The sequence below is a fragment of the Palaemon carinicauda genome, chromosome 1, assembly GCF_036898095.1.
Source record: "Palaemon carinicauda isolate YSFRI2023 chromosome 1, ASM3689809v2, whole genome shotgun sequence".
Taxonomy (NCBI): Eukaryota; Metazoa; Arthropoda; class Malacostraca; order Decapoda; family Palaemonidae; genus Palaemon; species Palaemon carinicauda.
In genome coordinates, this window is record NC_090725.1 from 26,756,922 (window position 1) to 26,784,152 (window position 27,231).

The window sequence follows — 27,231 nt, forward strand, 5'->3', positions numbered from 1 at the left end:
GCTTCTCCTCCGTCAGCCGAGGCTTCGGCCTGGAGTGGGGGCGCTGGGTTGCTGGTCAGGCAGACCGGCCGTCCAGCCCTTGGGTCCAGGGGGGCAGTCCTGTAACGGTAGTGAGCTCCATAAGTGGGTATATCCCGCGGAAAGGCGGGTACCGCCGGCTCAGTGAGGGCCCTCGGTTGCCCTAAGGCTCTGAAAGCGGAGGTCACGGTCCCGGTGGGATGACCCGACAACGGGAACCGTTCCTTCCTACTCGATGGCCGCACCAGCTGGGCTGGTTCGGCCAGGCTGCCTGCTAAGATGCGCGTTTCCCCCCGCTGGGCGGGGTGAACCGGAGGCCTCGAGGACTTATGCCTCTTCGAGAGGTCTTTTCTGCGTGCCAGATCGCGCGGTTCTAGGCTGTGCATAGAGGGCGGCAGCCTAGTCACCGATGGTCTGGTGAATGAAGTATCTTGGACTCTCCCGAAGGCACGTAGACCCAGGCGCCCCCGGGAGAAACACTTCTCTTATACTTACGAGACTGGGAGCGGGAGCGCTTCCTGCTAACCCGCGACCTTGACCTAGAGCGGGAATGTTCGCTCTCGGACTGCTCCCTTCGCCTGCGACGCTTCACCCTGACTTCCTCCTCGACGAATCCACTTCCGACGAGTCCGACGACGCCACGTTTCTCGCGTAACGGCTGTTTGCGTGATCCGCGGGGGATTTCCTCCGACGCTGGGTGCCCGAGATCGAGGGCTGGAGAAAATCCTCGGAAAAGAGTCCAACCGTTCCATGCTAGGGAGCCAGGGGTCAAGGGTCACGTCCATTCTCAGCGGCGACCTCCCTGGCGTCTTCGGTAGCTTCCATCCGAAGGCATCGCTGCTCAGACGGCGAACTTTAGTTTGGCTGTCCCCTGGCGGGGGAGAGCCTGACGCACCGGCCCACGAGGGCGGCGGGGACTCTGAGACTACAACACTGCCCCATTAGGGGTCTTCAGAGGACGCGTGGCACCCCATCACAAGGCCTGACTCACCCGAAGCACTACCGGGCCCTTCGTTAGCCCTAGAGGGGCCCGCCCTTGGTTCTTCCCTCGCACTGGATTCCCTGGGAAGAACGCCTTGACCTTCCACAACACTAGAGACTTCTTGCCCTCTCCTCTGCGGAGACGGAGAAGCCGAGGCTTCGTCGGACCGATCACTGGCCGACGGTAACGAAGATACGACACTAATCTTCCTGGGGGAACGCTTCGAAGATTTCTTCTTTTTAGTACCGTAGCGTACCCACTGAATATCATCCCAACCTACGCACTCTGGACACGTGTCCGCGGAGGAGCAAACTTTCCCCCTACACGAGGAACAAAGGGAGTGAGGATCCACCTCTGGCTTTGAGAGGAAAGCCCCACACGACTTTCCGGCTCTAGGCCCAGGGCAACGACGAGCGTGATCCATCGTTCGCACACGAATGGTACAACACTAAGCGAGCTATTAAGTACACTGGGGATACACACAGGGTGAAAGCACGGTAACACTTGAGAAGAACGCACTGCGAAAAAACACAAGTCCCCACGCTGGGAACACGTGGAACACTAAACGCGCACAAAGGATCGAGAGAGACGAGAGTGAGCTGTGAACAGCTCACGACCAAGGAACTTAATGAGGAGAATGACCCAGAGAGGCAGTGACCTGCCCTAATCCTGCCCTCGGGGCGCATTCCTTGGCGGCGGGGATAGGCCTATGTAGAGAACGGAGTAGGGGGGTAACGGCGCGAAAACTTTGGTCGAAAGAGAGAGATCACAAGTGACTCCAAAGAAAGTAGTTCGAGGTAAGTATTTGTGTTGGAACAAAATAACAATTGGATCACGAGCTGCCTCAGCAGCTTGCTGAAAGTCTGTGTGACACATGTCCTGTGAGTTATACTCATTAATAGATATAGCTGAAATGAAAGACTACGATGACACCCAGTCTGGCTTAACCTTAGTGGTCTAGAACAAGTAAAATTTTTCTGCGCAAACTTGAACCATGGCACATTACAATTTTTGCAAGCACCTAATGTATTATACAGCTCTCAATTTTTCTGAAGGCACAAAAGGGCCCTCCTTTGTCCATGGAGGGCATGACTGAACTGCAGATTATATGCATGAGCAACTGTGTTATTTCAATCACCCAGTTTGCCTTGGGCAATAACACAGGTAAAGTACTTCAATCACCAACTTTGCCTTTGGCAATAACACAAATAAAGCATCATCTTATAGTCACCGATCCCTGGTCACCCAACCATGCAAAGGACTTGGAAGAATGGACAAAGAACAACCTCTTACTATTAAATTTCTGAAATTTATCAATTACAAAAAATAAGTTGAAAATGGATTAAATTTCTCCGTAAATGAGAAATTATATTGTGAAATATATTTTATTACTTACCGGTAACTATCCTGATTCGAGTTGATTTACAACCTGTACAGGAAGACACTTGGTTAAAAACCTAATAAAATGCTTGAACATAAGCCAAGAGGGAATCAGGCAGCAGTTGAGTTCCTAAAACACTAGAACACTCATTACGTAAAACAAGGAACATAAGAGTAAAATTTTGTTGAAGAGATAGTTGAACTTCTCAGACGATCTGTGGGAGTGTAGTAGATACGTTAACTTTATAGAGTTGCACAATGGAATGAAGTCAAGAGAATGGGGTTATATCCTTCCAGCCATGTAGACCAGTGGTTCCCAACCTTTTTCTGTCATTTCCCCCCTGCACCCAGTTCAACTATCCAGATTTCCCCCTTCATGCCCCGCCCAGCCCTCATGCCCACTCGCCTGCCTCAGAAATGGGCATGACACCCCAATTCTCCCTTTGAATATCATGTCTTTGAGAACTAATATGATCATATCACAATTGAATGGCTAGCAACAAATTGCCGCACGTACTATGAGCACATTTTCCGCTTGTTTTAGTTAGTAGGTAGTCTAATTATTTCCCCCCTGGAAGCTTCAAATTTCCCCCAGGGAGAAATTTCCCCCAGGTTGGGAACCACTGATGTAGACCATATCTGTTCTTTTCACCTACAGTTAGTACAACTGGAGGGTGACTTTACAACAGCTAAAACATCCTTTGATTAATAGGTTGTAACAAGCAAGTTACACTTAAATCTTTGGCAACTGATGGACGTCCCTGACATTGTCCAAGTGATGACTCCCGACGACCAATTGACGTTGAATTTCTTTTCAAATAATAAAAAATAAAAACTGGTATCTTAGTGTAGAATAGGCCTATGCTAGTGTTCTTAAGAGCCTTGGTTGAACCACTGGATCCTAAATAACAACAGGAGGGAAAAAAACCTAAAATTTGCTGTTTTGAGCTCATAATTTTTATTTTACAATTTTCTTTTTTAATTACCATACTTTTAGATCAAATCGGAAAAAAATAAAAAACCTGTTGATGCAGAATTTATTTACAAATAAAATGCAATAAATCTCTCATTTCTTTTACCGAATCTTCATATCCACACAGGTAGCACATTTTTTTCCGTTATATACATATAAATTTCTCATATCTATACCAGTTTTATTGCTATTCTGCTTATTCAGTTGTAAAAATAATACCTTTTTAGAAAACTAATGAACCATAAATGAATGCCAAATCTTAAATGACTAAAGTTACTACAGTGATTTGAATATCTTACCTATCTTGTTTTTTTCCTCATGGCAAAGATACTAGTCCTGGGAGCAACATACTGTGGCCATAAAAAATTAAGGGAATAATTCAATTAGTAGGAATTTCCAGTGTTTCAGAATATGCTCATTAACAATGAATATAAGTAAACTTGCATGGTACATTACTGATGTTGCATAATGAAAATTTTGACATATTTACTTGAAAATGTTTATTTCATACATCAATAGTATATAAGTAAAATACAGATGAAATAGCTTAACCACTAGCCTTTTAATAATAAAACATTTAATCCATGTCTAAAATATAAATCAACATGACATGACAAACTAACAATTAGTTTCACTGATCACGATGAAAGAAAAGAACTAACAAAAATATATCGAACAATATCACATCATCGAAAAGTTACGATAATAAGGGTTACTTATGAACAAGAATAGCACCTTTAGAATAGGAATTCTGTAGGTATTCTTGTTAGGTCATTTGCAACATCCTTAAAGAAAGTCTACGGGAGCATACTATCATTTCAAAAGACATAGTAAAATGCTGACAAGTTTAAAATAAGGAGAAAGCCCACTTCATTTCTGTTTCCAGATAAAAATATGATGTGCTGTATTTAACATAAGAGAAATTATGTCTACACTTGTGCGTAAACAAGAGCAGCACCTTTACAACAGTAATTCTGTAGATATTCTCAATTCGTTTGAAACTTTCCTAAAGAAAGCCTATGACACTATAAGATAATTTATGAAGGTAAAATACTGGGAAGTCCTAAATAAGGAGAAAACCAGCTACATTTCAGTTTCCAGGTAAGAATATAAAATATTTAACACAAAAAAAGCAAAATTATATAAACTTTTTTCTTAATGGAAACACCTTGTTATTTACACTTCTCAAAAGGGAAGAGCTTTATTCTAGTGTATGATGAGTTTTGTAATGAAAAGTATGCTATAATTTGTCAATTTACCTCTACAATACGTGCCTCAAAGCAAGGATGTATGTAGTGCAAACTACTTTCTTATCAAAATTTAATAATAGTAAATAGCCTGAACATCGACACTAACCTCATTACCACGCTTTTACACAAGACGTAAATGTTACACAAGCAAATGACACTAAGGGTGTAATTCTAATTAGAAAATAAATTTCACCAACAAACCTTGTGCTTTATTGAATGCTTCTGCAATCAATTAAAGCTAAACTTCAACAAGCAAAATCTTTTTGTATACTACACCTTTTTATAACAAGATCTTAAACAACTACTATGCAACGTATTTCACACCTTCTCCACAGTTACCATGATAAAGCATGACCACTACAATGAATACCATTAATTCTGTACAGGACTTTCCAAGTGAACATCCTTCCATAATAAACTACAGCAAAAACAAATGTTAGCATTTAAACTTACAAATTAATAGAATAAAAAGGGATATCTGTGAAAATCCGATCAACTAACACGGCCCTCACGGTAAGTAAAATACGATTATCTTACATAACTTCAATACCAAAAAAATAATTCTTTTAGTTTTCAAAATAACCAAAACTGCCTTAACCTATCCTTTAAATAGCCATGGACAAAATTAAATCCATAATTCATCTTGATACCAAAATAAAGCATTTTCTAGAAACAAAACCAATGTTATCTATTCTTGTTGGAGAGAGAAATGAATTTTAGGAGTAATGTAAATGAATAAAATAAAAATTCACTGTGAACACACATACATTATCTTGATTCAGGAAAAAAATTTAACACTTGCACTACCATATCTAAAAACACTAAACTTGTTAAAAGTATGTTTCCTTTTAGTATCAAAATGTACAAAACAAATGATTACCAAGTACATTTATGTACACAACTCTCTCATTGTACTTGAGCCATCTAGTATATACATTACACAATATTTACATAATTTCAAATCGACTATGGAGACTGATGCCCATAAAATCCATTCACAACAGCTTCCATTCATGTTAGTAAAGATTCTTCATTTACGAAACTGACCTCATATAAAACAAAATAAGAGATTATTTTTCTATGCTACTTGAACACAGTGGTGTAAACATAAAGCAAATTTTATAGAAATAGCCCTAATTTACAACTGGTAGCCATTACCTAATGTAACCTATGACTTTTATTTATATTCAGGAACAAAGTACAGGGCAACGTGCAATTATAATGAAATGGTTAGACAAAAAAATATAAGATACAATCTACACTATCACTGTACAGGAGCATTTACCTTCTAAAACCGTAAGACTAACAAAGCAAATAAAATATTTCTCTTTACTCGTCCGTTGAAAGATGTGCGAGATAATGTTCAGTTACTAAATTAAGCTCTGCCAATGCATAATCATGTGTGAGGGGCAAGCCTGACAGCTGTTGTGACAGAACTTGTGTTGCATCTGCCCCATCACCCACTACGGCCCGTAACACTCCCACAACAACACGACTCATTTCTGATACGCACAATCTGTATAAGAAAAAGAATCGGATATATAAGATTCAGTTATAACATCTAATTTCAGTAAAATTGTTCAAATCTTTATAAAGCTCACACCTCTAAATAATAAAGATCCAACAATAATTTCAGAGCTTACTTAAAGCCAGATTCCAATTAATGCATTAAGGCTAAACCCAAAACTTCTAGATGTCTAACACACTTAAAAGATGGTAATGCACCTGGTTAACCCTTTTACCCCCAGGCTCTTTGGAAATTTCCAACCCTTAACCCCCAAGGGGTTATTTTTTCCCCAGCACATTTTGCAGTACATTTTTTTTAAATTGCCCTAACAGCCTTAATTTTTTGTCATAGAGAGGTCACATTGAAAATGCCTGAATTTTTTCAAAAAATTGTCAAAAATATGAAAAAAAAATTTTTTATAGCATTTTTTTGCAAGGACGTACCGGTACGTCTATGGGGGTAAAGGGATGGCTTTTGTGAAACGTACCAGTACGTCCTTTGGGGGTAAAAGGGTTAAAAGATGGTAATGCACCTGGTTAAAAGTTGAAAATGCATGTGATTTGCAATATTAAAAAAACGATGCTTAAAATTCCTAACAATAAACACTCCCACTAACAAAAAACACTCCCAGAGCATTATCACAGCAATGATAAGTCCTGAATGACTCAGATCATTTAGAAGGTGCCTCATCAAACTGCTAAATACATATAATTCCAATATTTATTAAGGATTCATGGGCTATATATCTTCAAATTAAAAAGTTTTAGCCAAAATAAGAAATAAAAGGAAATTTTTTGTCATGACATAAAAGCCTTGTTCCCGTGAGAAAGAAGCACTGGTGAAATGAACGAGTGAGTAATTCTTTGCCAATAATTGATTTGTAATTTTGTTTAAGAATGAGCAATTATACCACCAAATCATTGGCACTATGAGTAAGTCAGGAGGCAGCTAATATGAATTTAAGGAAAAGGTTGAAAAAATCCTGTAAGGCACTCTGGAAAACTTTTAATACTTATAAATTTGTGTAAAATATTTATTTATTTAAATTCATAAATGTAATCTTTATTATACTACCTCTTTATATTCATGGGCATTTCTATTGTTCAATGTAGCCATGAAAAAAGCAATAACTGCAATGTACTGTAAACATACTAAATTGTAAACATCTATATTTACAAGTATGATTGTACATTTATTCGTAAAATTAGATTACCTTTTTTTGGTACTACATTAAAAACTATAATTTATTTGTTTGTGAGCTTAAATAGGCTAATAATAATCTCTGGCTAACTCTCATTCTTCTTCTTAGGCGGGAAATGAAATTCAACTCTTATAACATCGAAATCTGGTTTACATAACTCGTGGTAACAGGGAGTTAACTGTGTGTGTGTATAATACATATGTGTATATCTATATCTATATATATATATATATATATATATATATATATATATATATATATATATATATATATATATATATATATATATATATATACAGTGGAACCTCTACACACGAACGTATCTACATCCGAATTTTCCAACATCTGAAGTAAAATTCGAGCAAATTTTTTACTCTACACCCGAATTTTATTTCGACACACGAAGTAAGCAATTTTCGTCGTACCGGTTGTATCCGAATTTTTCGACACGCGAAGTACAATTCGAACACGTTCCTACTCTACACCCGAATGTTTTTTCGACACCCGAAGTAAACAAAACTCGTACGCGTAGTCGGTGCTCATAGCGCTTGAAGTGTTTTTTATTTCCGCCGATAGAAGGCAGCACTTCGACCTCGGAGGGACCCTCAATTAGCGCGGCTCGGGTCAGTCCTCTGTTCTCGTCGGCTTCTTGCGGTTGTGCCCTGTGCGTTCTGCTATTAACTGTGTTTTAATCGTGATTTTTTACGTGCATCCTTTAACGGTAATTTACGTAAATCATGGGTCCTAAAAGGCTTAGTTTTGCAAGTGGTAGTGGTAGTGGTGAGAAAAGGAAGAAGAAAATGCTTTCTTTAGACGTAAAGCAGGAAATTATTGAAAAACATGAGTGAACTTGCTAAACAGTATGGCCGTAATATGTCGACGATCTCGACAATCCTTAAACAGAAGGAAGCTATTAAAGCAGTGAAACCTTCTAAGGGGATCACCATTATTTCAAAACGCCGTAGCCCTATCATAGAAGAGATGGAACGACTTCTGCTAGTGTGGATCAAGGACAGCCAGATCGTTGGCGACACCAACACCGAGACTGTCATCTGCGAGAAGGCGCACACCATCTTTACGGACTTGAAGGAGGAGAGCTCTGGGGGTGATGCTGGGGAGAGTTCAACCGAACCTTCCTCAGATGATTTCAAGGCATCTCGTGGCTGGTTTGAGAAATTTAAGAAACGGTCCGGGATTCATTCAGTTGTTCGCCACGGAGAGGCTGCTAGTGTGGACACAAAGGCTGCAGCTGACTTTGTCAAGAACTTCGAAAGGATCGTGCTGGAAGAAGGCTACGTAGAGCAGCAAGTGTTTAATTGTGATGAAACCGGGCTGTTTTGGAAGAAGATGCCCAGTCGAACCTACATCACCGCCGAAGAGAAGAAATTGCCTGGGCATAAGCCAATGAAGGATCGGTTGACTCTTGCCCTATGTGCCAACGCTAGCGGGGACTTTTAAAGTCAAGCCCTTACTGGTTTACCATTCCGAGAACCCTAGGCCCTTCAAGGCACACAACGTCGATAAGGACCAGCTTTATGTTTTCTGGCGATTCAACTCGAAGGCCTGGGTCACTAGGGAGTTCTTTGTGCAATGGGTTAACCAAGTTTTCGGCCCTTCTGTGAAGAAGTATCTTTATGAACAGAAATTGCCTTTAAAGTGCCTGCTATGCCTTGACAATGCACCCGCTCACCCACCCCCCCGGACTTGAAGATGATATCTTCGATGAATTTAAGTTCATAAAGGTGCTGTATCTTCCACCGAATACCACCTCTATCCTCCAGCCCATAGACCAGCAAGTCATCTCTAATTTTAAGAAGATGTACACCAAGCACTTAATTAAGCAGGGCTTTAATGTCACGCAAAGCACCAACTTAACTTTGCGTGAATTTTGGACGAGCCACTTCAACATTGTGCACTGCTTGAAGATCATTGATCAGGCTTGGGTGGGATTAACTCGACGGACCCTCAATTCTGCCTGGAAGAAGCTGTGGCCTGATGCAGTTTCTTCCCGAGATTTCGAAGGTTTTGACCCCGAACCTGATCCCGTGGTGGGTGCAGCGGAAGACGTAGAGGAAATCGTCTCCCTTGGCAAGTCCATGGGTCTGGAGGTCGACGCAGATGGCGTTACGGAACTCGTCGCCGAACATCACGACGAACTTACCACAGATGAGCTCAAGGAACTCCATGCTATGTCCGAGCACATGAGTGATGACGAGGAAGGGAGCGAGGAGGTAGAACATGTGTTAGGTTCGGCGCATATAAAAGAGGTGTTAGGAAAATATCAAGACGTGGTCGACTTCATCGACAAATACCACCCCAAAAAATTGCAGGTTTGTCGTGTAGTTTCGCAGTTCGATGATGTTTGCCTAACTCACTTTCGAAACATTCTGAAAAGCCTTACCAAGCAATTATCTATCGATAATTTCTTTAAAAAACCTACGAAGCGAACTCGTGATGAAGAGGATGTAAGTGATTCGAAGAAAACGGCAAAGAGTGAAGCGGAAGAAAGTGAAACAAAGAAAACGGCAAAGTGAAGCGAAAGAAATTCAATCAATTTTAAGTGTAGAGAGTGAAAGTGATTAAAATTAATCATAAAAAAGAAAGAAAGAAAATGTAAAAAAAAATATAAAATATAAAAAAAAAAAAAATAAGCTAAGTTATGTTAAAGTTCACTTGGTGTAAGTTAGAATAAGTTACGGTAGTGTACGTTTATCGTAGTTAACCTCTCTACCACCTCGCCGCCCGCCCGTCTCCTCTCTGCGTAGCAAGACCAACAACACCTGCGCTGGAGTTTCTAAGGTAAAGTGACGCTAAAAACCCATTTCTTATTTATCATTTTTTGCTAATTCTTCTTATTTACATGTCTATTATCTAATTTAGTGTGCATTATTCTCATGGGAAATTATGTGTAGTAGTTTATTAAGAAGTTATCATAGGTTTTTGGGCTCAACTACGGATTAATCCTATTTCAATGTATTCTTATGGGAAAATTCGTTTCTACATCCAAACATTTTCTACATCCGAAGTTGGTTCTGGAACGGATTAAATTCGTATGTAGAGGTACCACTGTGTGTGTGTGTGTGTGTGTGTGTGTGTGTGTGTGTGTGTGTATATATATATATATATATATATATATATATATATATATATATATATATATCCTTATACTTTTCTACTTAATTTGCTCTCATATCCATGTTGCTCTTTTTGTCTCTAGTATTATTTCCATCATTATTCTTTCCATAGATCTTTTGAGTGTAACTAGCTTATGTTCTAAGGCTTTAGTAGGGCTCAAAGTTCCTGGTGCATAAGTTAAAACTGGTAGGGCTATGTGACTAAATACTTTTCAATGTATACTGTACTGAACACTAAAATTGTCATATTGAAAGTATGTATTCACTAATTTTACAAATACAATTTTGTTTAGTTTTTTTAGCCATTATCATCGTTTAAAGGTACTAAGTTGGCCAGGGAACAAGCCACCCATTGAGATACTACCGCTAAAGTTATTGGGTCCTTTGACTGGTCAGACAGTACTATATTGGATCCCTCTCTCTGGTTACACCTCATTTTGTCTTTGCCTACATATACACGAATAGGATGGCCTATTCTCTCCACATTCTCCTTTGTCCTCATACACCTGACAACACTGAGTTTACCAAACAATTCTTTTTTGCTCAAGGGGTTAACTACTACAAAGTAATTGTTCAGTGACTAATTTCCTATTGGTAAGCAGATTTTCTAGGAGAAGGACACTCCAAAATTAAACCACTGCTCTCTAGTCCTGGGTAGTGCCATCGCCCCTGTAAAATGGCCTTCCACGGACTTGATTGGAATTTTCTTGCTTAAGGGTACATTCGGACACACTGTTATATCTTATTTCTCTCTCTCCTGTTTTTTTGAGGTTTTTATACTTTATAAATGAAAGATCTAACTATGTTATTACTGTTCTAATTATATTTTATTTTGATTATTACTTCTCTTGTAGTTCGTTATTTTCTTGTTTCCTTTCCTCCCTGGGATATTTTTTCCTGTCGGAGCCCTTGGGTTTATAGTATCTTGCTTTTCCAATTAGGGTAATAGCTTAGTTTGTGATCATAATAATAATAATGTACTAAGGAGTGACCTACTTGAGGGTGCGTAAAATGGGGTAATGTGGATGTTATTTTTGTATTTAACCCTTTCACCCCCAAAGGACGTACCGGTACGTTCTTGCAAAACACTGTTAATTACATGTTTTTGCACATTTTTGATAATTTTTTGAGAAACTTCAGACATTTTCCAAGAGAATGAGACCAACTTGACCTCTCTATAAGGAAAATTAAGTCTGGTAGAGCAATTTGAAAAAAAAATATATAGCAAAATGTGCTCAAAATTTAACCTTATGGTGGGGGTAAAAGGGTTAATATTAAACGATAAGCTACGTCAAGTTGGAAATGACATACGTCAAACTGATGTAAAGAGGGCCACTACTTTTTGTATATACCTACAGTAATGCATCCCTTCATCAAACAACTTCTGCGCTACTTTGATTATCAAATATAATTTCCATTTAAAAACATTTCCTACTTTGGCAAACATAATAGACTAAACTGTCCAGGAAATAAAAATCAATCTAACACTTGATCTTATTGAAAATCACAAATTGCTTTCATTTATGAATATTAACCCTTTTACCCCAAGGCTATTAGGAAATTTCCAAGGGGTTACTTTTTTCCCAGCACATTTTGCAGTATATTTCTTTTAAATTGCTCTAACAGCCTTAATTTTTGTCATAGAGAGGTCAGGTTGGTCTCATTCTCTTGGAAAATATGTTATTTTCATTAGTAAAATAAATTTTTGAATATACTTACCCGATAATCATGTAGCTGTCAACTCTGTTGCCGACAGAAATCTACGGTCGGGATACGCCAGCGATCGCTATACAGGTGGGGGTGTACACAACAGCGCCATCTGTGGTCAGGTACTCCAGTACTTCTTGTCAACACCACCTCAATTTTTTCCTCGGTCCACTGGTTCTCTATGGGGAGGAAGGGTGGGTCAATTAAATCATGATTATCGGGTAAGTATATTCAAAAATTTATTTTACTAATGAAAATAACATTTTTCAATATTAATCTTACCCGATAATCATGTAGCTGATTCACACCCAGGGTGGTGGGTGGAGACCAGCATAAATGTTAACAAAGAAGCTAAGTATCCCGTATTTTATTTTATTAGTTATTCAAAAATAACATAAAATAAATAAGTACCTGGTAAGGAAGACGACTTGAACCATTACTCTGCCTTTATTAAGTACGTCTTCCTTACTGAACGTAGCGGTCCTCTTAGGATGCTGAACGACTCTTAGGTGCTGAAGTATAAAGGGCTGCAACCCATACTAAAGGACCTCATCACAACCTTTAACCTCGGCGCTTCTCAAGAAAGAATTGACCACCCGCCAAATCAACAAGGATGTGGAAGGCTTCTTAGCCGACCGTACAACCCATAAAAAGTATTCAAGAGAAAGGTTAAAAAGGTTATGGGATTATGGGAATGTAGTGGCTGAGCCCCCGCCTACTACTGCATTCGTTGCTACGAATGGTCCCAGGGTGTAGCAGTTCTCGTAAAGAGACTGGACATCTTTGAGATAGAATGATGCGAACACTGACTTGCTTCTCCAATAGGTTGCATCCATAACACTCTGCAGAGAACGGTTCTGTTTGAAGGCCACTGAAGTAGCCACAGCTCTCACTTCATGTGTCCTTACCTTCAGCAAAGCAAGGTCTTCTTCCTTCAGATGAGAATGTGCTTCCCTAATCAGGAGCCTGAATTAGTAAGAAACTGAGTTCTTAGACCTTGGAAGAGAAGGTTTCTTGATAGCACACCATAAGGCTTCTGATTGTCCTCGTAAAGGTTATGACCTTTTTAGATAGTACCTAAGAGCTCTAACTGGGCAAAGTACTCTCTCCAGTTCGTTCCCCACCAAGTTGGACAGGCTTGGGATCTCGAACGACTTAGGCCAAGGACGTGAAGGAAGCTCGTTTTAGCAAAAAACCGAGCTGCAAGGAACATGTAGCCGTTTCAGATGTGAAAACTATGTTCCTGCTGAAGGCGTGGATCTCACTTACTCTTTTAGCTGTTGTCAAGCACACGAGGAAAAGAGTTTTTAATGTGAGGTCCTTAAAAGAGGCTGATTGGAGAGGTTCAAATCTTGATGACATAAGGAACCTTAGGACCACGTCTAGATTCCAGCCTGGAGTGGACAACCGACGTTCCTTTGAGGTCTCAAAAGACCTAAGGAGGTCCTGTAGATCTTTGTTGGTGGAAAGATCCAAGCCTCTGTGGCGGAAAACCGCTGCCAACATACTTCTGTAACCCTTGATCGTAGGAGCTGAAAGGGATCTTACGTTCCTTAGATGTAACAAGAAGTCAGCAATCTGGGTTACAGTGGTACTGGTTGAGGAAACTGCATTGGCCTTGTACCAGCTTCGGAAGACTTCCCCTATAGACTGATAGACTCTGAGAGTGGATGTCCTCCTTGCTCTGGCAATCGCTCTGGCTGCCTCCTTCGAAAAGCCCCTAGCTCTTGAGAGTCTTTCGAAAGTCTGAAGGCAGTCAGACGAAGAGCGTGGAGGTTTGGGCGTACCTTCTTTACGTGAGGTAGACGTAGAAGGTCCACTCCTAGAGGAAGAGTCCTGGGAATGTCGACCAGCCATTGCAGTACCTCTATGAACCATTCTCTCGCGGGCCAGAGCGGAGCCAACCAACGTCAGCCGTGTCCCTTTGCGAGAGGCGAACTTCTGAAGTACCCTGTTGACAATCTTGAACGGCGGGAATGCATACAGGTCGAGATGGGACCAATCCAGCAGAAAAGCATCCACGTGAACTGCTGCTGGGTCTGGAATCGGAGAACAATACAACGGGAGCCTCTAGGTTATCGAGGTAGCGAACAGATCTATGGTTGGCTGACCCCACAGGGCCCAAAGTCTGCTGCAAACATTCTTGTGAAGGGTCCACTCTGTGGGGATGACCTGACCCTTCCGGCTGAGGCGATCTGCCATGACATTCATATCGCCCTGAATGAACCCCGTTACCAGCGTGAGCTTTCGATCTTTTGACCAGATGAGGAGGTCCCTTGCGATCTAGAACAACTTCCACGAATGAGTCCCTCCCTGCTTGGAGATGTAAGCCAAGGCTGTGGTGTTGTCAGAGTCCACCTCCACCACCTTGTTAAGCTGGAGGGACTTGAAGTTTATCAAGGCCAGATGAACTGCCAACAGCTCCTTGCAATTGATGTGAAGTGTCCTTTGCTCCTGATTCCATGTTCCCGAGCATTCCTGTCCGTCCAAAATCGCACCCCAGCCCGTGTCTGATGCGTCAGAGAAGAGACGGCGGTCGGGTTTCTGAACAGCCAAAGGTAGACTTCCTTGAGAAGAAAGCTGTTCTTTCACCACGTGAGAGTAGACCTCCTCTCTTCTGAAACAGGAACTGAGACCGTCTCTAGCGTCATGTCCTTTATCCAGTGAGCAGCTAGATGATACTGAAGGGGGCGGAGGTGGCGTCTCCCTAACTCGATGAACAGGGCCAGCGATGAAAGTGTCCCTGTTAGACTCATCCACTACCTGACTGAGCATCGGTTCCTTCTCAGCATGCTCTGGATGCATTCTAGGGCTTGGTAGATCCTTGGGGCCGACGGAAAAGCCCGAAAAGCTCGACTCTGAAGATCCATACCCAGGTAGACAATGGTCTGGGATGGGACGAGCTGGGACTCCTCAAAATTGACCAGGAGGCCCAGTTCCTTGGTCAGATCCATAGTCCATCTGAGAATCTCCAGACAGCGACGACTTGTGGGAGCTCTTAAAAGCCAGTCGTCTGACGGAGCCGGACACAAGATCATGGTACTGCTGCACAGTCTGTGAACTGTCAACCATGGGGAAGCGAGGAAGTACAGCGACAACCCGAAACTGTCTAGACTGTCTGGGTCGTACAGACAACTCCTTATCGGGTTGCTGAGGTTGCCGCACTGCGTCACAACAAGTCACTTCTGCTGGTTGTTGAACGTCTTCCCAGTGACACACTGACTCCGTAAACAAAAAATCCTCTAACAAGGACTAAGCTTGGACTGCATGTCTTGCAACAAAGCTCAAGGTCTATGGGAGCAGGTGTGGTAACAGACGGGGTTAGCGACTGAAGTGGAACCATTACCCTCCCTGGAAGCATGTTATGCTTAAATAAAAGTCCATAGGAGGCTAAGCAGCTAAAGGCTCCTCTCCAAATGACAGAGTCCTCAAGGGAATATCAGAAGAAGGGAGAATAGCACTTTCTCATCTACAGGAACCATATCCGAGAAAAGCTAAGTTCTCTCAGTGAGGGTTTCACTGGTGCAAAAGCAGCAGACCAGAAGGCAACGTTATGAAACTGCTTGACAGTCTTGTGAGTTGGCAACAACCAAAGATGTGTGACTGAGGAGCATGCGGTAAGGTATGCAGAGCATGCTGTATGTAGAGCATGCTGAGAGGTAAGCAGAGCATGTTGCATGGCGTGCGGCTTATGCTGCATGGGATGAGGCTCATGCTGCATGGGATGAGGCTCATGCTGCATGGTATGAGGCTCATGCTGCATGGGATGAGGCTCATGCTGCAAGGGATGAGGCTCATGCCGCATGCGTTGAGGAGGATGCCGCATAGTATGAGGCTCCTGCCTCATGGGTTGAGGCGGTTGCCGCATAGCATGAGGCTCCTGCCTCATGGTTTGAGGAGGATGCCGCATAGCATGAGGCTCCTCATAGCATGAGGCTCCTGCCTCATGGGTTGAGGAGGATGCCGCATAGCATGAGGCTCCTGCCTCATGGGTTGAGGAGGATGCCGCATAGCATGAGGCTCCTGCCTCATGGGTAGAGGAGGTTGCCGCATAGCATGAGGCTCCTGCCTCAAGGGTTGAGGAGGATGCCGCATAGCATGAGGCTCCTCATAGCATGAGGTCCCTGCCTCATGGGTTGAGGAGGATGCCGCATAGCATGAGGCTCCTCATAGCATGAGGCTCCTGCCTCATGGGTTGAGGAGGATGCCGCATAGCATGAGGCTCCTGCCTCATGGTTTGAGGAGGATGCCGCATAGCATGAGGCTCCTGCCTCATGGGTAGAGGAGGTTGCCGCATAGCATGAGGCTCCTGCCTCATGGGTTGAGGAGGATGCCGCATAGCATGAGGCTCCTCATAGCATGAGGCTCCTGCCTCATGGGTAGAGGAGGTTGCCGCATAGCATGAGGCTGCTGCCTCATGGGTGGAGGAGGTTGCCGCAACGCATGAGGCTCCTGCCTCATGGGTGGAGGAGGTTGCCGCAACGCATGAGGCTCCTGCCTCAAGGGTTGAGGAGATTGCCGCATAGCAAGAGGCTCCTGCCTCAAGGTAAGAGGAGGTTGCTGCATAGCGCTGGTACCTGGCAACTCCCAATGCGGCAGCTCACGCATGGAGGCAGGAGGAGCCTCAACATCGAACGTCTGGCAGGGTGGACTGCGCAGAGGTGGAGGAGCGCTCGCAGGAGGAGGTGTGCTAACCTTCTCTGCCTGAAACTCCTGCATCAAAACCGCAAGCTGAGACTGCATTGTCTGCAGCATAGACCACTAGGGTCTATGAAAGACAACAACAAACGGAGCTACTGTCCGTTGAGACTGAGGGTCTAAAACAGCTGGTGCGGCAACAGACGGAGTTACTGCCTGTTGCGGTACCACCTTGCCTCTCTGGGAGGTGTGCAGTTGTCGTACTGCAGCAAGTCCGAACTGACCCAGAGCTAATGGCTACACCTAGGAGTTGGACTTGCGCGGAAGGGACCGACTTGCACTTAAAAGCTGCAAGATTTGGTCCATGGTTTCTGCGAGAAACCTCTTCCGCAGACGAGGAATAAATGGGCTCTCTCGTCTTTGTGTGGGTGGGGTGATCACGTCGGCTACGTGAGTTGGTTACACCCGAAACCACGGAGGGAAACGTCTGTTCGTCGATCAAGGCCTGATGAACCCATAAGTCCTTCGACGTTACTTCTCCCCTGGGCTTGGGAGCTTGTAAGAGGTCCCAGACTAGGCGAACAACTGGCACGAACAGACGAACCCTCGAACGCAACACTGTAACACTTTGCGCTTATCACTTTATCACTTTTGATTTTCTGTTTGCACTTATTTCACTGAACTCGAAACTTTAAGTGGTTTGTACCTGAAACACGCAATTCTATCCTTCATTAAAAGTTAGTAATTGCGAAAACAGTATTACAATGTAACAGAAAAACATAATGAAAGATAAATAATTCAGTGGCTGGAAAAGAGACTAAACACTAGATCAAATAAACTACGTTTAAAATCTCTCACCGCATAAAGCCTGGGAACAAGAATAAAACTCTAGAAACGTTTACCTTCTTCCCCTAAAGAGACTAGGGAGAAGAGCAAAACCGATAACAACGTTACCCGCTTGAACGAAACGTTTACTCTCCTCTCTCTCCCTCCGTCTCTATCTCTCTCTCTCTCTTTTGACTTAGAACCTGAGAGATGAGCCCAATTATATATATCGTTAATACATATTATTGTTAAAGGAAAAAAACTGAAAGATTTCCCAAATAAAAAGTTCCTTTATTAGAATTAAAACCATTTAAGCTAAGAAAGAATGAACAAAACGCTAGAATCGGTTTACTCTTACTGCAACGTGAAACCGTGAATACTCTCTCTCTATCGTAACGATAGAGCGCAAGTTGAACGTTCTGAACGTCAACAACTGCAGAGACAAAACAAAACGTTAGTTCAACTTTGAAAACAGTACGAGACTATCAAAGAAATTCTTTCAAAAACATTAAAATAGCATAAAATGTTAACAGGTAAAAACGAAATGACGGGCTCAATGTTAATTAACTTCGGTTCCAAGAAAAGACCGCCTACTATTAGGAAAGGTCGCATATAAACAAAAATAAAAATTAATTTTAATAAGTTTATAATAAAAGGAAGTTAATCGAAGAGGCCTATAAAAGGCGGAGAGATATAAAATAAATCTATAACTTTGTTAAGCAAAATTAAGAAAGAGAGTCTATACTCTCTTCGACACCAACACTTCCGTCTAAGGGAAGGGTCGGCCATTTAAAAGTGAAAGAGAGTTCATACTCTCTTCGTCACCAAAATTAAATCAAATTAATTCCAAAAAACTTGCTAAGCTAATGATAAAGCTTCCTGAATAGCGAAGGCTAAACTCTAGAGCAAATACATCACCAAATCGTGAACAATAACTCCAGAATCAACAGCGTATCCATGTAGGTCTAGCCGGAGGCACGACAGAGGAAAAATTGAGGTGGTGTTGACAAGAAGTACTGGAGTACCTGACCACAGATGGCGCTGTTGTGTACACCCCCACCTGTATAGCGATCGCTGGCGTATCCCGACCGTAGATTTCTGTCGGCAACAGAGTTGACAGCTACATGATTATCGGGTAAGATTAATATTGAAAAAACTGAATTTTCTAAAAAAAAATTATCAAAAATATGAAAAAAAAATTTTTTTATAGCATTTCTTTGCAAAGACGTACTGGTACGTCCATGGGGGTAAAGGGATGGCTTTTGTGAAACGTACCAGTACGTCCTTTGGGGGTAAAGGGGTTAAAGACAGGAAAATGAATTTAGGTAAATGTGCATCTGTCCGTCTAATTTTGAAAAGTACAATTCACCATTCCCAATAATATTCACCTTATACTAAATCTAATTCAAGTCACCACTTCTGGAACAAAAACAGAACCAAGATACAATTTGATGCTTGGTTGTTGTAACCATGGGCTTTGTAATAAAATTTTTGGGAGGAAAATAGAAATTATTATTAAAAATTAACCATAAAATAATAACTCACCTGTGAGTAGCTGTAGAACATTTCAAATTATTCAATCTAGAGCAAAGGGCAAGCAGTCTTGGACGAAGTTGCTCTAACTGGGCTGGAGTTGGGTCTCCAGATTTTTTCATATCATCTACAACTGAACATACATCTAAGTAGTCTGTATAAACTCCACCACCAACAGCCCAGTCCACAACTGAATTTTGTACATCATCACAAAATTGACTAAGGTAACCTTGTAAGTAGTCATGATCCTCTGCAAAAGAAAAAAGTCATGACACATAAATACAAATAAATCTTAAATATGACATCACATTGAACAAACTATCAATTATTTGTATATACATATAAATCTTGATGCAAATACAAATTAAAAGAAATAATTCATACAAGCTTGTACATATTACCAATGAAAATGTAATTTTAATAATAAAATGTACCACATATGTCCACGTATAAGACGACCCTTAAATTATATAATTCACCCCTGAAAATTGGGGGTTGTCTGATGCAACCGATATGATAATAACACCTTAAATTGCAGGTGAAGTGTATTGGTAGGCTAGCCCAGGCCTTGGAGCGTTAGCTGATAAAAAATGTAACCAAACATCACAGTGGCATAAGTTCATGGTAAATAAGCTTATTTGAGGAAATATTCCATATCAACAATGATATCAAATATTATCCATGCGAGTCCAGCTGACAAAATGTAAATATTTATGCTTGCGTTCTCAGCAACCTTTATCTTTCTCTTTCTTTAAGCTTTTAATAATTCTAATGGTAGCATTAATGATGAGGTATTAGTTTGTTGAGTGTAGCTGGAAAAGTGTATGGTTGAGTACCAATTAATAGGATTAAGGATAAAACAGAGAATGCAATCTTAGAAGTACAGGGGGGTTTTAGAAGAGGTAGGGGTTGTATAAATCAGATTTTTACAGTTAGGCAGATATGCGAGAAATATTTAGCAAAAGGTAAGGAGGTGTATGCTGCGTTTATGGATCTGGAGAAAGCATATGATAGAGTTGATAGGGAAGCAATGTGGAATGTGATGAGGTTATATGGAGTTGGTGGAAGGTTGTCGAACTGAACAAGTGAAGTTTCCGTACATGTATTAGGATGTCTTGATTTGGCAATCATGCACATCATATTTCATCACTCAACTTGGAAGCAGGGATCTCTAAAATGTTGGGACATCTTCCAAAAAACACAAAACACACAGAGCAAAACAAAACACTTCTGACCAACGCAAGTGCTGAGGAGGAATGAGGAGAGGATGGGGGGTGGGGAGATGTAGGGGTAGAGAGGGGGTATGTTGATGAAGGAGAGGTCTAATTGGTGAGGGATCTATGGTCGTGGTTCATTCACGCCCCAGTTTTCTATACCGACACTCAAAGAGTGAGCGAGCTAGGTTTATTCCTGGCATTCCATGCATCTCTTTTTTTCTCTGGTATATTCAGCAATAACTATGCCTTAGAAATGGTGCTAGAGGAGCATTTCACGGAGCGACACAGGTCCCTCGCCCAGAAATAGATTTTTCCTTCGTCAAAATCCTTTTCTTACTGTATATCATTATTTCATTTTTTTGTTTCGTAGGATATCATATGCTCTATTAAAGCATTTTTGCATTCTATTTTTAAATTTCAGAAGAATTTTAAACATCAAGAATTACTTAATATTTTGTTTAACTTTTGTTATGATCAGCTGATCTGAAGGTCTCGCTACCGTATCGAAAGATTGCACACACACGAGTGGCGTATTTTTTTTCTTTACATAATTTCTTAATATGATCGTCTCGGTCACGCTATCTCCCGCCAACTATTTCTCCTTTATCCATAATAAAAGAAGCCTCTCCATCTCATCGTGAATATCACTACACAGCTTAGAAAGGATGGTTACTGCTTTGGAAGGCTTGGTGCTTTTTATAGCATCCTTCTGCTTGAGGATGGTATATATAGTTGATGTATTGGCGCGCCAGCTCAGTCACTCTTACGCCACTCTCATGTTTTTCGATTATTTCATGCTTCATCTCCATTGTCATCATACGCATTTTCTTTTCACTACCCTTGTTTGCACTCGCTTGCTTTGGACCCATTGCTTATTTAATTAATTCTGCACTGATTAACGCAAAAAACACGTAAAAAAAGCAAACACTACAGCCGATGCTCAGAGATAACTTTACGCGACAGAGATCCGACGGGAAAGACCGAGCGATGCTGTCTTGGTGAGCAGCCTCTCGCACACTCGGCCACCTGGCGGCCGCATAGGGAATTACCTCGTATCTCAGGACAAATATTTGCTCGGAACTCTCCTCGTATCTCAAATTTCTCGCATGTTGGGAGACTCGTATCCCAAGGTATTACTGTACACCGAAAGGAAATCTTTCTGTTTGCCAGCGGTCATTCTGCCTTACATATGACGTTACAGGACATGTGATGTGAACTCAACAAAGAATGATTTGCCAATTATAAAACCCTTTTCTTTCTTCTAGCAAGAAATGAAAGAAAATACTAACTTACCAAGCAAACGCTTTTAAATTTTTATACTGTATAAAAAAATATATTATTTCTAAGAAAATATTTGTCCTATTAGTGTACTTTTGGATAAATATCGATCTATTACGAGATGAAATAAAACTAGCATAGAGTCAAACCTACACTAAGTAGTACTCATAACATCCGATAAAGACACACACAATGCTTGGTATCATTACTTCATATTTCGATAATGGGAATACTAATACTAATCGTTAGCCTTTGGAAGGAAATCACTCTATTGCCCGCTCACTTTCAGCCGGTAATATGACGTCACCAGACATGATATGAACTCAACGTATTAAAACTTTTTTTTATGTATTTTTTTGGTGAAAATGGATACAGTACTGTATACCAAAAATAGAAGAAAATACCAACTTACCAAGATAAAACCGATCAATTTTATGCAAGAAAAGATTATTTCCAAGGAAAATTTTTCCTATTGGTGTACTATTTCAGACATACTTATGACGTCATCACAGTGGAAAAAAATCATAGTAAAATCAAACAATCATAAGTTGGCGACTACCTGTATATAGTTATACCTCTCGATACAAAAGCTTCTGCATACAAAATTTGATAGTAGTTACTGTCATACAATCCTGCTCTCCTATTGGTTGGCATCCATCCCATCGTGCATATTGGCGTCCCTTGCTCATTTCATTTTAGCAGCGTTATTGTTAACATTGAATTCATGATTGTGATTTCACTTTCATGCTTTTAGTTCTGAACTATATAGTCTTGCGTTATTCAACTCGTACGTTATTAGCCTTGGGTCCCAAGAAAGTCGCTGATGTACAGGGAAAGAAGAAGAGGATGTTTTCTATGGAGATGAAGCTTGAGATAATTAAGATTGATTGATTGACATGAGGTTTTCTGGCATCCTGACATCTAAGGTCATTGATGTCGAAAGAGATCATTACGAAGTAAGAGGCTGGCATGTAGCTAAGTGAGATCGGTAAAGAATATGGCCGAAATCCGTCTATGATACGAACAATCCTTAACACAGAAGGAAGCCATTAGCAGCAACACCTTCTAAGGGATTGACTGTTTTCTCCAACAAGAGGAGCCATGTCCACGATGAGATGGAGAGACTGCTGCTTATTTGGATCGCAAGAGACACAATTACAGATGACAATCTGCCCGAAGGTCAGCGACATTTTTAGTGATCTTGTGTGCGCTCAGGCCAAAGACGACGCAGGAGAAGGGACCTCACAGCAGGCACACCAAGAGTTCAAGGCTTTTCGGGAATGGTTTGAAAAATTTAAGAGACGGTCTGGCATTCATTCAGTGATACGGCACGGGGAGGTTGCCAGATCGGACACAAAAGCGGCCGAAGTCTTTATTAAGACGTTCGAAGAGTTGACTCTCCAGGAAGGCTACAGGCCCCAGCAAGTCTTGAACTGTGCCAAAACTGGGCTTTTTTGGAAGAAAACGCCTCGTCTGACGTATATCACAGGGGAAAAAAAGAAGCAACCCAAGCATAAGCCTATGTAGGACAGGCCTACTCTTGCACTCTATGTAAATTCCAGTGGGGATTGTAAGGTGAAGCTCCAGCTGGTGAATCACTCTGAGAATCCTCAAGCCTTCAAGGCCCACTAAGTGCTTAAGGAGAAGTGTTCAGTGAAGTGGAGGTCTAATGCAAAAGCCTGGGTAACAAGACATTTGTTCACCAAGTGGGTAAATCTGTTTCAGCCCGACTGCGAAAAAATTATTTGGAAGAGAAGCACCTCCCCCTGAAATGCTTGCTGGTGTTGGACAATGCCCCTGCTTACCCTCCTGACTTCGAGGAAGATATCCTAGCAGAATATTTGTTCGTCAAGGTTCTCTATCTTCTGCCTAACACCACCCCCATTTTTCCAGCTCATGGACCAGCAGTGATTTCAAACTTGAAGAAGCTTTAAACAAAATATCTAAAGAGATGTTTCGAAATCACTGACAACACAAACCTCAAACCCCCCCCCCCATGAATTTTGGAAGGAGAATTTTGATGACGTAATATGCCTCAGACACGTCGATACAGCTTGGCGGAAGGTTTCAACACGCACCTTGAACTCTGCATGGAAGAAGGCTTGGCCTAATGCCGTCTTTGCACGAGATTTCGAGATCTTTCACCTAGGCCAAGCTGAAGCAGATGCCAAAAAAATTGACGATCCTGAACGTGATGCTCAATTAGAGGTTACAGAGATCATTAGAATCAGGATGTCCATGGGTCTGGAAGTCGAATCGGGGGACCTTGCGATGGACGCCCTGAAGGACTTGGAGGTCATGCAACTGAACATCGTTCAGGAACAGTTCTCTAGCAACGAGGAGGAGGAAGATGACCCACTGACAATGGAAGAGATTAAGAAGGGTCTAGCTGGCTACCATAAAATGGCAGCTCTTGTAGAAAAGACACACCCTGAAAAGGTTTACATAAAGTCGTCTTCTTCAGCAGGTTAATGACGTTTGCCAGAGTCATTTCAGGAACATTTTAAGAAGCAGGCAGAAACAAACTTCCTTGATTAGTTATCTATTACAGAGGCCTTTGATACTAGTAGGCCAAGAGAAAGCTGAAGTGATAGAAAAAAAAGTGGCAGTGATAAAAAAAATTTAATTTGGAAAATACAAAAAGAAAAAGAAAAAAAAGTTTATCGTAATGTTGAGTGTTAATATTTTCTTCCACTTGTTAATGTGTTAATGTTTTCTGCCATTTATTGATGTGTTTTGTAAAGTTAAGTGTTTGCCGCCCTGCCACTTGGCTCTCAGACATCGCCTAACTCAAAAGGTAAGGTTCCACACTTTTGTTACTGTATTTACCATTGATTACTGCATTGCTGCACTCTGTTCTAATTATACATTTAATTTACAGGTTAGTATTAAAAATTAGGTTATTATTGAATGATCTAAATGGTTGTATTTCACTGTTTAGTGGAGTTCAGCCTTATTATAAGAATTTAATGTGGTGTTTTTGTAGGGATTGGAATGCAATAGGCTATTTACATGCAAAAGGCGACTCAGAGCAAAATAATCACAGTACAAAAACCATTAAGGAACCAATTAATTTCATATTGTGAGGCATTACTATATACACATAGCCTACTCTCCCTATCCATGGTTAATCCTTTGGTAACGATTTAGAAAATTATACATGAATATTCACCATTACAAGGAGAGGAAAGAAAAATTCCATAGTGATTATAATGCATTCTACCAGTCAATATAAAGTCCCTTCTTCTACCCTGAGACTTCTGGCCTTAAATGCAAAGATTATTTTTTTTTTATTTTTCAAATAAAAATAGAAAATGGTGAGGAGAGTTGTGCACATCTAACGTTGCCCTTAGATAATATATTTGAAGGTTTCTTTTTAATAAAAATCACAATCATACCCTATCATTAGATAAGACATTATGTATATTTCATGCATTTACTCACCGTTGACAATGGAATTTGGCGCAATAGTTTCAATAATAAGCATGTGAGCTCGATTGTAGTCACCAGCCTTCAAAAGATACCAAGCTTCCTCATCAACCCTGAAAAATAATAACATATTACATCAATAATTATTGAAAATTTCCCCTTATTCTAATCTGCATTTGTCCTTTTTATAATAAAAATAAAAAATTCATTGATGTATATATAAAAAATCTTGGTTAACCCTTTTACCCCCAGGCTATTTGGAAATTTCCAACCCTTAACCCCCAGGGGTTATTTTTTTTCAAGCACATTTTGCAGTATAATTTTTTTAAATTGCTCTAACAGCCTTAATTTTTGTCATAGAGAGGTCAGGTTGGTCTCATTCTCTTGGAAAATGCCTGAAGTTTCTCAAAAAATTATCAAATATAAGCAAAAAAATTTAAATAGCAGTTTTTTGCAAGGATGTACCGTTACGTCAATGGGGGTAAAAGGGTTGACTAAGTGTTGATTGGAGTTGGTATAAAAAATTCTGGTTATAATGTATTATCCTGTCCAATTCAACAATTCAAAGTGTTGAAGCATGAACAATTAATCTTGGCTTATACTTTTAATATCCTGTTAAATCTACATCATGCTCAATACATAAAAATAAATATAGTACAGACTTTTATTCACCAATGCTACTGAAGCTTATATGGGCAAATGAAAGTTATGTAATGAAATTCAAATATTCATAAACCTGATATTTTAAGTAGATCAATCAGTTTTACAACTGCACAGCTAATTTCCAATACCATTATTTTTTTTTTACCAAGGTATTGCAGGAAAAAAACATGCAAACAAAATGTAAGAATGATTGAAAGGATCTCAATTAACCCTTTTACCCCCAGGCTGTTTGGAAATTTCCAACCCTTAACCCCAAGGGGGTTATTTTTTTCCCAGCACATTTTGCAGTATATTTTTTTCTAATTGCTCTAACAGCCTTAATTTTTGTCATAGAGAGGTCAGGTTGGTCTCATTCTCTTGGAAAATGCCTGAATTTTCTCAAAAAATTATCAAAAATATGAAAAAAAAATGTGTATAGCATTTTTTTGCAAGGACGCACCGGTATGTCCATGGGGGTAAATGGATGAGTTTTGTGAAACGTACCAGTACGTCCTTTGGGGATAAAAGGGTTAAGAAGTGTCTCAATTTCCATTCAATAAAAATTGTCAAGACTAACATTCAAAACTTACATATTCAAAACTCTGGCCTTGATGGATTTTGCTTCATAAATCCACTTCTGAGGAATATGCAACTCTTCAATTATAAAATTTTCTTTCATGTTATATTTAAGATCTGATTCCGAATCTTTCCCAACAACTATATGGCGCTGCAAAAGTGCTTGTATCTCCTTAGTCCGCCTGAAACAGAAATTAATCTTGAAGATTGAAAAATAAAATGACAGAACACAATTTCAAAATCAATTCTCTTAATTTTACCATCATAGTATTTTATACTTTACAAATATTTCGGCATAAAAAATGAGTTTCATATTCTTTATAAGATTTCCTTAATGTAACTTAAAATCTAAATAATAAAAATAACCTTGAAATAGACCAATTATTTCGGGGCAACTAGCTTTTGCTATACCACAGTAAAATTAATTTCCACTCTGATTAATAATTCCACATTGATATATAAAGGATCTGTTATCCTTCCAGACATGTCCTATTAAGCTGGTCAACACTATCCTGAGGAGCGAGACCTGAGAAAGCATGCTCTCTGACCCCGGGACATCTCTGGGCGCGTATCACTCCGCCAGAGATTACCCCACATAGAGAAGGGAATAGGGTAAACTACACAAAATTCTGGTCGGATGGGAGGAGATCCCAGATACTCCTAAGAAAGTAGTTTGAGGTAAGTACTCCGCATTGGAACAAATATAGTTTTTACATCATCTGCATTTGTAAGTTTGACTTTTGTATTACAGTGGAACCTCTACATACGATTGTTCCAACATACTATGTAAAATTTGATCGTATTCTCATCTCGACACCCGGCGTCATGCTGTAATGTCGAACAGTCATAAGTCTCATATGTTGTAAGTTGATGACTATCTCTGACGTATGCACTGTGATATGAACTCGACAAAGAATGACCAAAATATGTAAAACCATTCT

The 27,231-nt window shown here is 40.6% G+C and overlaps 1 protein-coding gene across 6 annotated transcripts in view; it reads right to left on the bottom strand.

Moving 5' to 3' along the window:
• Positions 1-3,403: 3,403 nt before the first annotated feature.
• Positions 3,404-27,231, bottom strand: part of LOC137647297 (nuclear pore complex protein Nup98-Nup96-like) — a 181,947-nt gene continuing 158,119 nt past the window's right edge. For 5 of the 6 annotated variants that reach the window (XM_068380719.1, XM_068380711.1, XM_068380726.1 and 2 more), the window contains exons 28-31: positions 26,305-26,472; positions 25,088-25,185; positions 19,161-19,398; positions 3,404-6,119 (exon numbers count right to left, since the gene is read on the bottom strand). In XM_068380719.1, the coding sequence (XP_068236820.1) occupies positions 5,933-6,119; positions 19,161-19,398; positions 25,088-25,185; positions 26,305-26,472 (691 nt within the window). In that variant the 3' untranslated portion in view covers positions 3,404-5,932. The remainder of the gene's footprint in view (positions 6,120-19,160; positions 19,399-25,087; positions 25,186-26,304; positions 26,473-27,231) is intronic. The other variant, XM_068380695.1, reaches the window with a different exon arrangement.